Here is an 18,061-nt window from a genome sequence, read left to right on the forward strand (position 1 = left end):
ACATCTGGTCCTGCTCAACCCATTAGGCCACCTTCCTTGGTGTTGACCTCCACCTCACAGATGGCTACATCAATACCTCTGTCCACATCAAACCTAACAACCACCAGCAGTACCGCCATTTCAAGACTTGCCACACACTCCTTACCAAGAAGCCCCTTCCACACGGACTAGCCACCAGTGGCCATCACATCTGTAGTGATGAGCAGACCCTCTCAAAATATAATGAGGGTCTCATTGAGGCCTTTAAAGGTCATATAATTACCCTCCCATCTTTGTAAAACACAGATCTCCTGTGCCTTATCTTACCCATCACGCAAAACATCCCAAAGCCCCATCATCGGCCACAGAGGAGTATTCCCCTACTCACTACCACCCAGGACTGGAGCAACTGAATTTCATTCTCCAACAGTTTTTTTACTACCTCTTGTCATGCCCTGAAATGAGAAATATCCTGCCCACTATCCCTCCTACTCCTTGCACAATGGTATCCCACCACCCATGCAACCTACACCATATTTTGATCCATCTCCACACAACAACTGCTCCCAAATCCTTGCCTCCTGGCTTATATCCCTGTAATAGGTCTAGATTCAAGATCTGTCCCATATATCCTCCCACCTCCCTCCAGTCCAGTGACAAACATCACCTATCCTTCAAAGGCAGGGCTACTTGTGAAACCAGTCATGTGGTCTACAAGCTAAGCTGCAAACACTGTGCTGCATTCTACGTGAGCATGACAACCAACAAGCTTCTGTATGCATGAAAAGCATCTGACAAACTTTGGCCAAGAAACTACGGGACCACCCTGTTGCTGAGCATACCACCCAACATGACGTCCTTCATTTCAATGATTGCTTCTCCGCCTGTGCCATCTGGATCCTTCCTACCAATGAGAACTTTTATGAATTGCAGAGGTGGAAACTCTCCCTGCAATATATCCCACATTCCCATAACCCTCCCAGTCTCAACCTTTCTTAGTCACTGTCCTTACCCATCAGCCCCTTCCCTGTTCCTATTCCAGCATTACACAGCCCTCTATTCCACCAGTGCATCCAGTCTTTCTACTCCTCTCCTTTTCTGCTCATCCCCCCTCTCCCCCCCACCCTCCATCTAGCCTCCCGGCTGTGCGTAGCTGCCCCACTCTCCACAACATCCGTGTATGCTACCAGCAGCAGTTTATTGTCCTCCCCCTTTGATCAGAAATAACATTGCATACACGTCACTCAGGAATTGCTGAATGAAGTCGACAATGATCCAAAACTTCTAAAGAATAGTATGACAGAGGACAGAACATGGGTACATGGATATGACATTGATCCCAAGCGCAACTGTCCCAATGGAAACTGACTGAAGAGTCAAGACCGAAAAAATTTTGGAAACTTCGATCACATGTAAAGATTCTTCTCCCTGTCTTCATCAATTACAACTGGAAAGTGCATCATGAGTTCCTACCTTATGGTCGAACTGCCAATAAAGGACACTGTCTGCATGTTACATGCTGTTTGTTTGAATCAATCCAAAGAAAACGACCAGAATTATGACAAAACCACTTGTGCAAATTGCATCACAATAATGCTCTCACTCACACCTCTATGCTTGTTCGATATTTTTTTGCGAGAAACAAAATCGTTATTTTGCCTCAGCTACTTTATTTGCTGGACATGGCCCTTTGCGACTTCTTTCTTTCCCAAGGCTGAAGAGAACCATGAAAGGATGTCCTTTTGCCACCATTTATGAGGTAAAACCAGAATCTCTGAAGAAACTGAACATCAAAACATAAAGTGAATTCCAGGAGTGCTTCCTAGATTGGAAAAAGCACTGGCACAAGTGTATTATATCTGAAGGGGATTACTTTGAAGAGGACAAAGCTGATTTTGATGAATAAATAAAAATATTTCAAGAAAAATTCTCCTTAGTTTTTTATCACATTTTATGTGCTTAGATTTGTCCCACTCTACTGGGAACTTATTATAGCTTAGCCATCAACTACAGAGTTCGTTAGAGGGGATAAGAAGTTTAACATATATGAAAACAGAAGACAGTTTACATTTTTTACAAGGATAAGTAAACAAAGATTCAGTTTGAGTTCTGTATGAAATTTAAGGAGTAATAATGTACAATTTGCAATTGATGATACTGCTTCTGCACACTGGTCTTTTGAAACTGTCACCACCATTTATGAGGTAAAACCACACTGTTTTGTGAAAGTAAATGACAATGAACTGACAGTGATATGGTGGTGACAGTTTCAAAAGACCAGTGAGAGCAGTAACGAAAACTCCTATCAGATGCGAAATTTCTAAATACGTGAGCTTATAATGCAGCTGAAATTTGCCATCAATTCTGATGGAACATGAGTGAAACAAAAGTGTTGAAGAAGGGTTATTCAAATGAGTCTAGAGGTGACAGGCCTAGGGCCGGTACTGATCATCTTGCTGAGTCTTGAATCCAAATATGAGAGAAAATTATAGCTTTATGATAAAATATATTTCTCTACAATTCCATGAGTTGTCAGGGCAACATTGTTGAAAACTGTAACAATGTGTAAGCTACCAGAAGCAATGTGCATACCTACAGATTTATGCAAGTTCATTTAGCAGAATTTTGATTATGTCCTCAGTTCTTCTGATCTCATGACCAGTGACTCTCATCTCTTCCAATATCTCAAAATCTGACTTCTATGTACACATTTTGAGGAAAGTGAGGGTTTGACAAAACCAGTGAAGGGACGGTCAAACATGAGGCTAACATGGTCAATGTAAGAAAATGAAACAAACATGTAATCCACTTTAATACTACAGTAGGTACTGAGAAGACAAGATATACATAAGAGAGACATTCAATGATCAATGTAAAACAGTGTCAAACAAAATAAAGTAAGCTCTGGGCACATAATCGTTCTGCTCATTGAGCACTCCTGCTGGTTCCTGCTTTTTGCCTTTTATGAGTTTCAAGCTCTTCCAACAAACAGAGACAATGACCTTTTTGTTCTCTGTGGAGAATTCACATGCTATTCTTAATGTTCCATATAGTATGGTTGGTTTCTGCTGGATGAAATCCCAAGGTAGTTTTGTTACATAGCTGTAAATGCTCATTAAATCTTACTGTGAAAGAGCAGCCAGTGTGGCACTATTGTATCATTCTTATTTTATTGGTTCCTTAAGCTTGTTCATGTATATGTTATTGTTTTTAATCTTAAAATCACTGTATAAGTTTCACAGAAACACTTGTTATGATTTATGTATTTCCTCTTTATCCGTGTTTTTAATTTCTTACATTTTATTACTGTAACAACTTATACACATTATAAGCCCACAATAGTTTCTATCAAATGTACTTTTTCATTTTATTGGATTTTGTACAATCTTATAATTGAAGGAAATGTGTAGGCCTACAATAGCGACATCCAGGGTGCGATTTGTGCTTTTACCAGTGGGGGGGGGGGGGGGGGATGTCTTAGGGGTTTAGTAGAATTATATATGTTACTAGCTTGGACCGTGGCATTACGCATGGTTAAACAGCTATTTATAAATACATGTTAATGCCAAAACTCACTATTCACGCATATGCACTATCAGAAAAGCCATCCCTTGTTATATCTTTAAAAGTACATTATAGGTACAGCTTATTTACAAAATCATCTACATACAGGTAAACGAGAGGAATTCAAAAAGTAGAGGCACATTTGTGAAAAGCTGTACTTATTCTGATGTTAGAAAACTGAAACATATTAATAGTATTAATAGTAAGACTTACTAAAAACTTTCAGTGTTCGGCTCCACAAATTTAAATTATATGTAAAGTTTTACTCCAGTGCGTGGGAAATAAACATCCCAAGTTGGGATGCATAAACTAAAACCAGACAACAGGATGGTCTGATGCAGACGGGGGGAAATCCCCCCCCCCCATCCCCCCCTGCAAATCGCACACTGGCGATATCTAACGAGCTTATGACACAAAAACATTTTGTAGCTACTGTACCTCAGTTTGTTAAGAAGAGTAATGCTCTTAAGAGGATAACTCTGCTGGCATTGTGGGCAAATTTACACCATATTTTAAATCAGTATGATGACACTAAGCTGTTTATGTGTGTGTTTTTTGATCATGCTACTATGGCTTGATTATATAAGGATATGTTTTAAAACAGGTAAACCTTATCATTTTTAAATGCACATGTTTTCCATATGTATGAAAGTATTACTTTTCATTATGGCATGTTTTATTGTTTTCAGATGTAGATCATCCACTAGTTGTACTAAAGATGGTCATTGCTGACTGAAACCAGTAGTCTAAGGACCAAAAGTTCTGTGATCATAGACAGAAATAAAAGAAATTTATTCTACACTTTCTGAATCAGTGTTTAATTCATGACTATGTCACAGCTTGTGGAGTTCTGAGCGACACTTGTCATGCATATGAACATTGCCCTGTTGAAAAATGGCACTATAATATTGTCACATGAGATGTGAGAGGTAACACACGAGGATGCCGAATGTCTGTGACATACTGCTGTGCTGTCAGTTCTCGCAGCCACTACCAGCGATGACTGTAAATCATACCTGATGGCTCTCCACACCACGACTCCAGGAATAATGTCACTGTGCTTCTCTAAAACATTGGAAGAATGGGCCTCTCCGCAAGTTACTGCCATACTGACAGTCATCCAGGATAACACAGAACCAAAATTCATCGCTGAACACAATTTGATGCCATTCATCAGTTGAGTGTACTTCCTGATCATGGCACCACTCCAAATGTAGCCATTCATGGTGTGGTGTTAATGGCAGTGTACCGTATTTACTCGAATCTAAGCCGCATTTTTTTTCCGGTTTTTGTAATCCAAAAAACTGCCTGCGGCTCAGAATCGAGTGCAAAGCAAGCGGAAGTTCTGAAAAATATTGGTAGGTGCCGCCACAACTAACTTCTGCCGTCGAATATATGTAGCGCTACACAAGCATGCTTTGTGGGCACAAAGATAAATACTGGCACCAAAACATCTGCATCAGTAAATAAATTAAAAAAAAAAAACGGTAGAAGACGAGCTTTTTTTTTCTCCGCCCCGAGTTTCGACCACTGCATTTTCATACATTATCCAACGAAGTAAATACAAATTCCGTATTGTTCATCTTTGAATGTAGCAGAATTTCAATGTACTACGAAAATCCGACTGGCAAGACTGTTAGGGATGTTTGTCAATATGGCCAACTCTACGTTCCGAGTTTTTTCCTACCTGTGAGAAGAGATGGTTGCTAATAGGAACCTGATGAAATGTGAATCACACGCACTATTCTCTTCACCATAAGAATAATACAAATATAAACATTTTGCCATGTATTCTTTCGTGTTTGCTGCTATCTCATTTAAATCCTGTCTGCCTAATAAACTACGAAACTAGAGTGAGACAACAGCGAACGCGGAAGAATATACGTATCGTGTCATGTTTATATTCGTATTATTCTTATGCCTAATAGTGATACAGTCAGAAATGAAGCACGGCGACTGACTAGATTTTAAATGTAAGATGACTAATTTCTGTGCAGAATTTGATGTACTAAAGAAGCGGCCGCAAAGATTTTCAAACGGAGAAAAATTTTCGCTAAACTCTCGTTCAGAACTATGTTCTATCATACGCAGTCTATTATTTGGTTCTTTTTGATCATTATCAAAGAAAGCAGCAGTGTAAGTAACAACAAATAGCAGTCTCTTGCCATTGTTTCGCTAATGAAACGATTCCTCTTTTTTTTAAGCGGTGGTAGCGCGCACAAAAGCAAGTCATGCCGCGAGCGGCGACAGGCCGTAAACACGCACTATCAAAATGCGACGAACAATGCATGACACAGTACAGTAATGCATTTTCAGCTTAGAGTGACAAACACCTATAACAAAGAAAACGGCACTTATCAGATCAAAGCAAAATAAGCAATCGATTCAAACCAGACGAAGCATGTGAAAAAGGAAGGGTACCCGTATAAATACGGACGGAGCGCCTGACGCATAGCAATGGCTACCTGCTAAAGCTTAACTGCTAAGGTTACGACTCGAACCAAACTACTGTAGCTGTATCGTCTTTCATTCGACCTAAATTGTGTCTCATATTACAATGGACCAACTTTGTTTCGATTTGGAGGTGCGGCCTAAAACTTTTCTCTCCCCTTGAATTTCGAGTCTCAAATTTCAGGTGCGGCTTAGATTCGGGAAATTTTTTTTCCCTTTATTTCGAGTCTCATTTTTCAGGTGCGGCTTAGATTCGAGTGCGGCTTAGATTCGAGTAAATACGGTATGTATGGGCAGTAACTCCCTAGCTTGGCTGTTGTTAGTCTCTGACCAATGGTGTGGGATGACAAAGACTGTTGCAGGGAATACATTACTTGTTCTCAGATGGCAGGCACATTTGTGAAAGGGTTACAGTGTGACTGGTGCATAACAGAAGTCCTCCCTTGTGATGGTCAACTCGGACCTTGATGACATTCGGATGTGACTAGTCACATCAGAACGCCCCATAAATCTGGATACAGGGCAATTCGACTGGCCAACCAAATGGAGACTCACAATGAGGCCATTTTCAAACACAATCAAATGCTGATAATGTCTCAAACAAGTACGTGGCTTTTCCATGTCCTTCACAGGGATCAGTCAACGTCTGACATTGTTCACACCCCTTATACTCCTTACCAGTCCTGGTAACAACACGAAAGGCAAATAACATTACCATATTCTAGTGGTCATTCTACCTGTCCCAGAATTTCAACTCTAATCAGTTACACACCAGCATCTATGAAGTTAACATTCAGCCATATCTTCTAGGTGCTTCACTTTGTTTGTCAGGCAGTGTAAATCATCATAACACTACACTCAACTGCCACAGTTACTTACCTCTAAAGTACAACAGTCACACTTCAAAATGAAAAACTAGTGGAAGACATGGACATAACAGCCTTTCAATTTAGACACCTAAATTTTTATGGGGCATACCATCCAATAAAGCCATAGGGCATTTGTACTTTTACACAATGCAGAGATGTTCGAGATTAAACTAGAACTGTTTTCTGACACTTTAGTGAGTAGGAACTTTAATACATAGCACTGGGAAAATGCTGATGATGAAAGTTTCTTTTGCCATCAACACTAATATTACCTGGCCAACAATCAAGAGCCACATCATGAAATGATTCAGTGACCTTAATCATTCAGGAACTTAATAAAAGAAAATACCTCTCCCATTTAAGATTATTTACTTTTTTAATGCAAGAATTTTGTTATAGTAAATAAGTGCTGAGTAAGATACCTATAACTGTGGTGCAGTCGCTGCCCCCTGAACAGCCAGTTCACCTGAATTGGATGGTCCCCTCTGACATCACACTTCAAGGTCACCTGCTGGCCACGACGAGCTGTCACATTTTTCTCCATCACATCAAATCTCACCGGTTCTGAAACAGAAAGTCCTTACATGACAGGATCAGTTTTCGGGAGATGTATTCAAAAAGTTTTTATCCAAGGTTATACTCAGCTTCATGCAGAAGGTAATTTTATATTTCACAGCAAGTGACACGTCTGTTTGAATACGTATAGTTCTCAGGTGACCCTTGACAGAAACATATGCTTCTTTGTCCTTCATATCATATGGCCAAGTGCTTTAGCAACTACACTTCCCACATAAGATACTGGTTTCTCATGGTTTCTCTAATTTAAATGAGGTGTCATTTCCAAACCTACATATATATACTATGTCTTAATCTATATGAAAAAGAAGCTACCCAAAGCTAAATGCAGAGAGAATATACATTGCTACAACGCTTGGACGAAGAAATGTATTTATACTCCATTCCACGGACTCTCAAAATCACTGAACAGTTATGAACTAATGGGGCACAAATTATTTAATAAACTTCCACTTGCTATGAAAGATTTACCAGAGCAACCATTCAAACAAGCAGTGTATGACTGGTTAGTTGCCCATCCACTCTATGACATAAAGGATTTCATCAATTGCAATATTATACTGTAATAACAAACCGATTACTCTTTTGCAACAGGAATTATATAGTATTATAAGTACGACTTTGTGGAATTTCACCAATCATAATACTACATTGTAATAACAAACCTATTGTTCTGTTGCAACATGAATTATATTGTATTATGTTTATGACTTTGTCAGTTGTAATATTATACTGTAATAATAAATCTATTGCTCTTTTGCAACAGGAATTATATAGTATTATAAGTAAGACTTTGTAGGATTTCATCAATTGTAATATTACACTGTAATAACAAACCTATTGTTCTATTGCAACATGAGTTATAGTGTATTATATGTATGACTTTGTCTATTGCCTTAATGGCCTAACGGCAATAAAATTATTCTATTCTATCCTGGAGTTTCAATTGTTTGGTATCAGTACTTTGCATTTTATGCTGATAGTCTGATAATAGTCACACCTGCCACTTTTGGAATTGGAATTATTATGTACTTTTTGAAGTCTGAGGGTATTTTTCCTGTGTCATATATCTTGTAAATCATGCGGAATAGTTGACTCTCAAGGACTCAAATAATTCTGAAGGAATTTTATCTACTCCATGGCCTTGTTTCTACTTAGGTCCTTCAGTGCTCTATCAATTTCTTTTCACAGTTTGTCTCCAATTTCATCTTCATTTACTTCACTTCACGTTTTATAATATTGGCTTGTGGTTCATTTTCATTCTGTAGTGTTTCTACTCATTCCTTCCATCTTTCACTTTCATTCTTTGCTTAGTACTGACTCGCTTCTGAGTTCTTCATAATTATACATGTGTTTCTCTTTTCGTTAAAGGTCTCTTTGTTTTTGCTATAGATGACATCTATTTTTTCCCTAGCCATGCATACTTCTACAGCCTTGCATTTTTCTTCTAAGCATACCTGCTTAAAAATTTTGCACTTTCTTCACTCTCATTTTTCAAATGTCTGTATTCACTTTTGCCCACTACATTTTGATATTGTTTCTTTTCAGCAACTAAATTCACATCATGTGTTATCCGATAATTTCTACTGGGCCTTGTCTTTTTGCTATTCAATCCTCAGCTGTCTTTGTTATTTGATCTTAAAGCTACCTATTGAATTTCTTTGCCCTGTTTTTGTCAATCGTTGCCGACTGCTTCCTATGAAATGCTCAATCTCAGGTTCTTTCAAGTACTTATGACCCTGTAATGCAGAATTCTACCAAGTGGGAGATCTGAGTGGAGGTCTGATTTACCTCTGGAATATTTTACTCAAGGTGATGTCATCATCGGACCAAGCCACACAGTAGAGCTGCAGGAACCCAAACGGCTGAAGTTTTCTTGTTTTCAGCCATCTGTAGTACCAATATAGAAGTGACATGTTGGCTAAATGTCATACTGGTAGAAATAGAATTAATACCCATATTTGCAAATGACCCATGTGCTGATTAAAGAATGAAAAACTTTACTTTTATATTGAGTTATTATTTTGCCATCATGAGTTTGATGAATTGGCTGAAGAAAAGACACACCACAGAAAAGACAGGTCAAACTATGTAAAAAGCAATGTGTTAAGAACTTAAACAGTGCATGTGTTATTGAAAGTCAGTGATCACTCTGTGTAACTTTTGATGATGAAAGTGATGCAAATGTGGCAACTTGCAAAACTTTAGATTTTCCAGATAGTTGGAACTACGAATGGTGTAAATATTTTGCTTCTGAAATTTGATGACTTGAATTGAAAAACAAATTTCTATTATGTCATGTTTGGCAAGAAATCGGTGCACTTGGTGTGGGAACAGGAATTAAATTTTCAAGGAGTGAGTGGAATGTAAAGTCAACAGCTATGGTGACAACAAAGTGAAAGAACAGACTAATTGGAGGATAAAAATTCATACACACAAGACTTCGATATCCCATAGGACTCATGACATGTTTTTCTTTCCTGTTTTAAAATAATGAAGGACTAAGGGCAGAACAGAGAAATGGGGTGGAAAGCAGAAAGCCCAGCAAAGAAAGGTGTCACTTATGCTATGTTTGTTCAGAGATAGCAACGCCCAAGATACACCCATCACGATTTGGGTATGGTGGAAGTAAATTAAGAACAGTCTGGTATAAAATTGAAAAAAAAAAAGTATCTAGAGAACCTTTCTCATCAAAAATTAGCTAAAACCACCATTAAAAACAGAAGTTTAAGGAGAATCACATACTGGCTGTATGATGTCACTTAGACGATTCTGCGATTGCTAAATTGAGGGGTTTTGCAGTGGAAGGGGAAAAGCAATAGTATTGTTTGAATTATGTAATGCTGCATATTTATGTATGTGGTAGATGTGTGCTAATGAGTTGCTTTGTACTCCTGAGCTGGGCAAATAGTTTCTATAGTACCCTTTGTAACACCTAAACAGACACGCAAATGATGCAGTCATAATAGCCTCATCACTATCTCTTTCCCAAATCTTGGGGAGGGGGGGCGTCCCACTTCAGTGTAATGGTTGCTCTGTAAGTAACGATATTTCTTTCTTTGAATACCTTCTGACTTCAGTGGTGCTATTCCAAGAACTGGATGTAGCCCAGCAGATGAACATATATATAGGTCCTTGACCACTCCATAGTTCATCATATACCTTAAGTGATGCCCCATCGTTCTTACGATGCAGCACATATCATTAGTGTCACTAGTGTTGTGTCTTAGAATAAACAGCATTAGTTAATTAAGTAAAAAGTTAGAAACAAAATACTAGAAATGCCATTTCTATGTGTGAACTTGCTATTCTCTCTTTAAGTTCGAAAGGTTCTCCACAGGTTTATTTTAAGAAAAATCAATGTAGTACACACAGATTACTAAATATGAAGTGACTCATATAACTTAGATGTCCTATTGTGAGCAGAAATTAATTGTCTGTTGTTTGAGAGATTAGGGTACAATTAATATGTCACTCGTGGATTATTACCATTGACAGCTATCTCGACCACCTTGCTTAGTCCAGCTCCAATGCCGTTATCAGCACGACAGAGGTAGAAGCCCTCATCTTCAGCAGAAGCAGACAGGATTGACAGAGTTCCATTTGCCATTACCAGCATGTGAGGTTCCGTAGGTTCTAGGGGCTGGAAGTCATTTGGTTTACCACCTACAACAATTAGCAAAAACTGAAATGAGTACAGGCAGTTGAATAATCTGCTTAAGCGGAAATGTTTTAAGAAGAGGAAGTATTGCCAGTTCATAAATAGGCCTACTAGTATAGTAGTACCTTGCTACTTAACAGGAGGATAGAATCCATGTGATATAGTGGAGTGACAGAATCCATGTGATTGCTATGTACATAAATGTCAGTACCATGGGCGTACCCAGCGAGGGCCCGGGGGTGGGGGCAGCTGCCCCCCCACCCCCCCTAGAAGATATTCGCAGTTTTTTACTAGTTTCCTGTTTTATTTAATAAGAAATGCTGCATGTTTTCTCGGATTGTACATGTGCATTCTTGTATTTAAAATGTTTATTAAAAGCAGTTTTTCACTGGTTTACTGTTTTATTTAATAAGAAGTGGTGTATGTTATCTCGAGTCCTTGTTTGCTATGACTAGTATGACCTGCCCCCCCCCCCCCCCCCCCCCCCAGTTTAGATCCTGGGTACGCCCTTGGTCAGTACTAATTACTAGATAAACAGGAATGGCCAATATAATTGAGATTTGATTACATCTTTACTAAAGTAGAAAAATAAATAAAGATCTGTACAACATGCAAACAAAATCTGGTACTAATCTTCATTCATTGAGGCAAGTTGTACCTTATTTCAGACTGAGTTTGCCTTAAGTATACTTTAACAAAACTATTACTATCTAAACCAAATTATAAAGCATTGACAAAATTGATCGGTGACAGCAACACACGCCAAGAGCGAACACTTACACGTTCATCTTTACCGAGTGTTAATAGGAAGCATAAAGAGCTTCCAATGTTTCCCGTTTGCTAATCCACTGTCCAGGTTAAAAGGCAGTGTAACATGCCAAATACAAGGGCGAAATCTGCTGTCAATAGTAGTTTCAGATCCATTTCCTTGACAACATAGCTGAAGAGGGTTGAAACTTTTCTGTGCCAGGAGCTATCAGCATTTTGCACGGCTATTGTTGTAAAGCGCGTTTATGAGCACCGGCATGGCGTCTTGACGTACTCTGTCCACCTTTGTCAATCATATAACAGCAAAACTGCAACGGCTTTGTACACAGTCAGAAACATCTTTGGCTGTGCGTGTCTGTATTCCTTCTTCACGTAACTGTTTGATATTTTTTGCTAAACCAAATGTGTGCTAATTTTTCACAATGTCCTGTAATTTTGGATCGCCACTTAACGGTTACTTTCGGTCCGCTGGCTGCTAAAGTGGGTATACACGACAATCCACCGTGAAAGGAACTCGTCTAGCGCGACAGCCATCTAGCGGTAGAACGGGTGTAACTATGAAAATTAGTAGTCACATTATCCGTGCGCCAGTTCTAAACTGCCGTCAATCCGCGCATGCGGAGTAGGCAGCAATAATTGGCGCATGCGCAGAAGGGTGTACCACAGTGCTTTCTGCTTGTTGTTTGCTTATTGTTATATGATTTCGAGAATGTGAGACAGCCTCCCTCATGACTGTCGCACTTGCTAATTCCATCTTCTATCACAGACAGCAGCGTCTCGAAAGAGGCCATGTCCATCCTCACGAATCTCCGAAATCCATGTGGATCTTCGAGCCTCAATTCTTTCATAAGCAGTGAATAATATACCCCTGCCTTTATCACTTCTTTTCAGCCAACAACGTCTGGCTTTTTGTTTTCGTCATCGTTCTGCCCTTATCCGAAGATTTACTGTCACTGCCAGGGCAATAGCTCCAAAAACAAGTGGGTCCTCCATGTGCAAAATGCTGTATAAATACATGTACCTGTGTCACCAAGACTGGTAATATAAAGCTTAACTGTTTAGTCTGTAACTCAGGATTGTAGTAACCTACATAAGAGAATAACAATTAGTCAAAATATAATGATAAAAAACTTATTGAATAGGAACCTTGAGCCATATAAATAATTTGAACGAATCACGTTCCAATATGTCACACGTTCCCCGTGTTTCGCGCAGCAGAACGAACGACTTTTAGATCAGACAGTTCTGTTAGCGTTTCGCGCGTTATCACTGTCTACTGCGCATGTGTACCAGGTATATCCCGCGTGGACGATGTAATAGGGTCGCTTCCCACGCCCGGGTTCCCGGGTTCGATTCCCGGCGGGATCAGGGATTTTCTCTGCCTCGTGATGGTTGGGTGTTGTGTGATGTCCTTAGGTTAGTTAGGTTTAAGTAGTTCTAAGTTCTAGGGGACTCATGACCATAGATGTTAAGTCCCATAGTGCTCAGAGCCATTTGAACCATTTGATGTAATAGGTCTACGTGAACCAGGCTATAGTTACAGATATGCACACTTTGGGCGCTCGTGCATAGGTGTACGTAACTGGGGGTTGACGCCATTCGTGGATGGTTCCTATCAAAGGGCACGGCCGACTTCCTTCCCCGTCCTTCCCTAATCCGATAAGACCGATGACCTCACTGCCTGGTCTCCTTCCCCAAAACAACCAACTAACGCCATTCGTTTGTCTCCTCGTGCAACTGCATTTCAAGATGGCGCGAATGGAGCTAACGCGCGCGATCACAGCAGTCGATGTGTGCAGTGGACACTACAGCTATTACGATCGCTCCTTGGGTAAATTGCATTAATGGCGGCCTCCGCTCATTTGCGTATGCTGTTGCCAATGGCGGAACAGAACTCTTATTACATGCTCGTCCTCTTCAGACTGGTAATGGAGACTGCTAATTAATAATCTTCGACTTCCCCTACGGAAGGGAGAAACATAAGAGAGTAGGCAGAGTTTTTTTTTTTTTTTTAATTCGGTTAGACACCTTTCAGTCATTGCTGCTTAATAATAATATCTTAGTTCAATCATCTTTTGGTGTAGTTTCACTTTAACTGTCCCTTATATCTGCTATTAAACTTTACATCTTTATCTGTCCATTTGACGTAAATTCGATTATCTTCCGCCGGCCGCGGTGGCCATGCGGTTCTAGGTGCTCAGTCCGGAACCGCGCGACTGCTACGGTCGCAGGTTCGGATCCTGCCTCGGGCATGGATGTGTGTGATGTCCTTAGGTTACTTAGGTTTATTAAGTTCTAAGTTCTAGGGGACTGATGACCACAGATGTTAAGTCCCATAATGCTCAGAGCCATTTGAACCATTTTTTTTTTACTATCTTCCTGTGATTTTAATGTTGGATTCATTAGTAAGGACTTGACTGACATTGGTTGCGGGATTTTACTTTTCATGACAAATGCTAAAAACTTGTTGCCTGACTCATGGTCCATATCTATCCAGGTGTTTGGCTTATTTGAAATCGATATAAATGCTCTGGAAATGTTCCAGGATTGGGTCTTATCTGCTTAACGTGGATGTTGCTTGTTGGGGTCCATAAACATTTTTTTTTGTCGTGAGCTCTGCATCCATTCTCCTGCTAGGATTCGTATGTCCTTTTCGAATAATTTGTCCATATTCCTAATACGGAAGCTTTATGTCAAATGTTGTTCCGTTGCTTGTAGCCTGATTTACCAAGTGATGTACTTTTCCATTGCCCGGGATTCCACAATGGGCTTTCACACACTTAAATGCAGATTTGTTTCTGCCTTCTGAGCCGCTCACAGTACCAATAACGAACTTGGAATGGGTATTCATTGGTGGTTTTTGGGACTTTTATATTTATATTGTCTGAAGTACATTCTTCGAGTATGATAATATTGCATAGGATGCGTATTTCCGATTCATACACCATTGTACCGCTCGGTCAGATAGATAGATGTAGTTGCTCGTAATTTGTATTTTTGGGCCATCTGCAGCTGTGGACTAAATATAGCACATCCTGTGTTGTCCTCTCCTGTTGTCTCTGATCCGTATGTGAATTTGAGGATTACCCATTGTCTTGTTTCCTCCGTTTGTCTTTGCAGTGCTGTAATTTTGTCCAAGAAATCAGACTTTGCTTCTGTCATTAGGAATGAGATGCTATCCCTGATCAGATGAAGAAGTCATACTGGTAGACAGGCCACTGTATATTTGTAGCAATATGTTTGCATTCATCTAGCAAATTACTATATGCCAAAATGAAATCAAAAGGTTTTTTGTCTTAATGTCCTAGGGGAGGACGGACGAATCGTAGAAACTGATGTATTGTATGCTGTGAGCATGGTAGTATGTACCGGGTGATCAAAAAATCAGTATAAATTTAAAAAAACTTATAAACCACGGAATAATGTAGATAGAGATGTAAAAATTGACACACGTGCTTGGAATGACATGGGGTTTTATTAGAACCACCCCATATTGCTAGACGCGTGAAAGATCTCTTGCGCGCGTCGTTTGGTGATGATCGTGTGCTCAGCCGCCACTTTCGTCTTGAGAGCAAGATGGCCGCCGAGTAAGTGACGCCAGAAACCATTTCCAGAAAGTTAAGTGATTTAGACAGGAATATAATTTAGTTTAACGCCGACAACAAATTAAATACGTGCATTAGTGTATCGTTTAGTCTTGCCGTTAAAGGTTTGACTTTTCTTTGCGTATTTTTTCAGAAAACACGAAAAGATCGTAACTTCGCGAAGTCGCGCTTAGGCTTAAATTTTGTAAACGTGTTTATTTCTTGTTTCACGGTAATTTAACTAGTTTCTCGGTAACAAATAAGTTAACTACCGTAAATAGCGAATAACTTCATTGTTTTAATACAGATTTCAGAAAAACAGCGTAACTTTATATCAGAAACTTGCTTATATACATTTGTTTATAGGCCTAATTCTCGTAACGTTTTTGGAGAATCAAAGTTAAAGTATCTCGTTTAATTGTCCTTTTTTTTCATTCCATCGAGTGAAATATGTAATAAATAGCGTATACCTTCATTGTTTTAACACAGATCTCAGAAAAACAGCGGAATTTTAAATCAGAAACTCGCTTATATGCATTTGTGAATAGGCTTAATTCTTTTAACGCCTTTTTTGATTTTCGGTAATTTAATTGATTTATTCTAGCTAAAGTATTATTTTTGCCATGAGTGAGGAGTGCCTGACTTGCCGTAGAATTGTTAGTTCCGGGGTTTGGTGTGATGGATGCAGTAGTTTTTTTCACTGGGGGGGACTGTAGTGGCGTGGGTGTTGGTAAAGTGGATCAGGCTCATCAGTGGTTATGTAGGATTTGCAGCAGAGATAGGAAGATAGTGGAACAGGAGGGGAAAATTGCTGCCCTTCAGGCTGAGCTAGATCAGGCTAGGGAAGATCTGGACAGGATAAGGAGGGAGAAGGGCAAAGAGAGGTGGGAAGTGGCAACAGGTAGCAGAAGGAACAGGCCTAGAACTAAGTCTGACAGTTTTGTGGTGAATGTCAAAAATAAGTTTGACCTGTTGCTTCAGTTAGAAACTGATGAGCCTCAAGCAGAGGTAGGTGTAGACAGGACACAACAACCTTTCAATAGGAAATTGAAAAAGAATGTAGGAAAGTCATCGAAAAGGAAGAAAGTTTTGTTGTTAGGCAGTTCTCATGCCAGAGGTGTAGGCCAACTTCTGCAGGAGGAATTAGGACCAGAATACCAGGTCACAAATTTTTTCAAACCAAGTGCTAGTCTGGATCAGGTGACAGAGGATTCAGGTTCACTCTGTAAAGGATTTACTAGGGAAGACACCATGGTTATTGTGGGAGGGCCAGGGAACAGCATCGACAGAGATCCTGGGTACAGTATAGAGTGTGACCTGGTAAAGATTGCGTCGGCATCGAGACACACCAATGTTGAATTTGTATCTGTCCTGAGACGCCATGACCGGCCTCATTTGAACTCTTCTGTTGGGAGAGGTAATTTGGAGTTGGAACGGCTGCTTGGGTCGGGTGCGGGGGCTCATATTGGTGTGGTTCCTGTTGATTCTCTCAGTAGGTGGGACTATACCAGGCACGGCCTACATCTCAACAGGAAAGGGAAGGGGAAACTGGCTGGGGTAATAGCAGGAAATTTAAGGGGGGGAGGCACTCCCATGAATGGTAAAATACCAGTGGTTACAGGTGTTGGAGCAGTACCTTTTTTTAGGATAGGTAAGACAGAAAGATGTCAAGTTCTACGAGAGGTTAGGATTGAATCAAATCTTCAGTTTAGGAAAGAAATTAAACAGCACAATTCTAGCACATTGGATCACCAATCACAGCTGTCAATTATAAATTTTCACGTCACCAGAAATTTTATCTCCACCAAGTTGTATCTCAGTCCTAGGTAATTGCATTGATGAATTAAAGTCACCCAACCCAGTTGACATAATCTGCCTCTCTGAACACCATGTGACCACTGGTATAGGAACTAGGCCTAAGCACAATGAGAAACTCAGACAGGAGAGTACTGCAAATGTTAGAATAAGGAAAGGTATAAAAGTATAATTAAAAATAATGTAAGTATATTTCATCAAAATATTGGGAGTTTAAAGAATAAAGTAGATGAGCTTCTGGTTTGTTTAGAAGATTTAGAAGCTGAGAATGAAATAGATATACTATGCCTGTTTGAGCATCACATTGTTACTGATATGGATAAGGTAAATGTAAGAGGATATAAGCTCTCTGCACATGTAATGAGAGAAAATATGGAGGAGTTGCCATATATGTCAAAAGTTATCATTGTGCAAAAAGTATAGAAACAAAAAAGTTTTGTGTAGAGAAACATATAGAAGCATGTGCCTCTGAGCTTAAATTAAATAAAGGCACATTTATAATTGTAACTGTATATAGGTCCCCATCAGGAAATTTTCATCTATTTCTGAAAAATTTGGACTCCTTGTTGTGCTATCTGTCAGACAGAGGGAAGCAAATTATTATTTGTGGGGACTTCAATGTAGATTCTCTTAAAGAGGGTAATAGGAAAAATGACCTTGAAGTATTACTTGGTTCTTTCAATTTGACACCCGTTATTGATTTTCCTACTCGGGTGGTAAAGGATAGCAGCTCACTGATAGATAACTTCTTTATAGACCAAGATAAGTTTAACCAGATAAATGCTCAGCCTGTC

General features: G+C 39.6%; 1 protein-coding gene across 1 annotated transcript in view; it reads right to left on the minus strand.

Moving 5' to 3' along the window:
- Positions 1-18,061, minus strand: part of LOC124598534 (Down syndrome cell adhesion molecule-like protein Dscam2) — a 394,502-nt gene that overhangs the window by 160,837 nt on the left and 215,604 nt on the right. The window contains exons 13-14 of the mRNA XM_047136007.1: positions 10,929-11,105; positions 7,286-7,427 (exon numbers count right to left, since the gene is read on the minus strand). Of these exons, the coding sequence (XP_046991963.1) occupies positions 7,286-7,427; positions 10,929-11,105 (319 nt within the window). The remainder of the gene's footprint in view (positions 1-7,285; positions 7,428-10,928; positions 11,106-18,061) is intronic.

This window comes from Schistocerca americana, chromosome 1, assembly GCF_021461395.2.
Source record: "Schistocerca americana isolate TAMUIC-IGC-003095 chromosome 1, iqSchAmer2.1, whole genome shotgun sequence".
In the NCBI taxonomy this organism is placed as follows: Eukaryota; Metazoa; Arthropoda; class Insecta; order Orthoptera; family Acrididae; genus Schistocerca; species Schistocerca americana.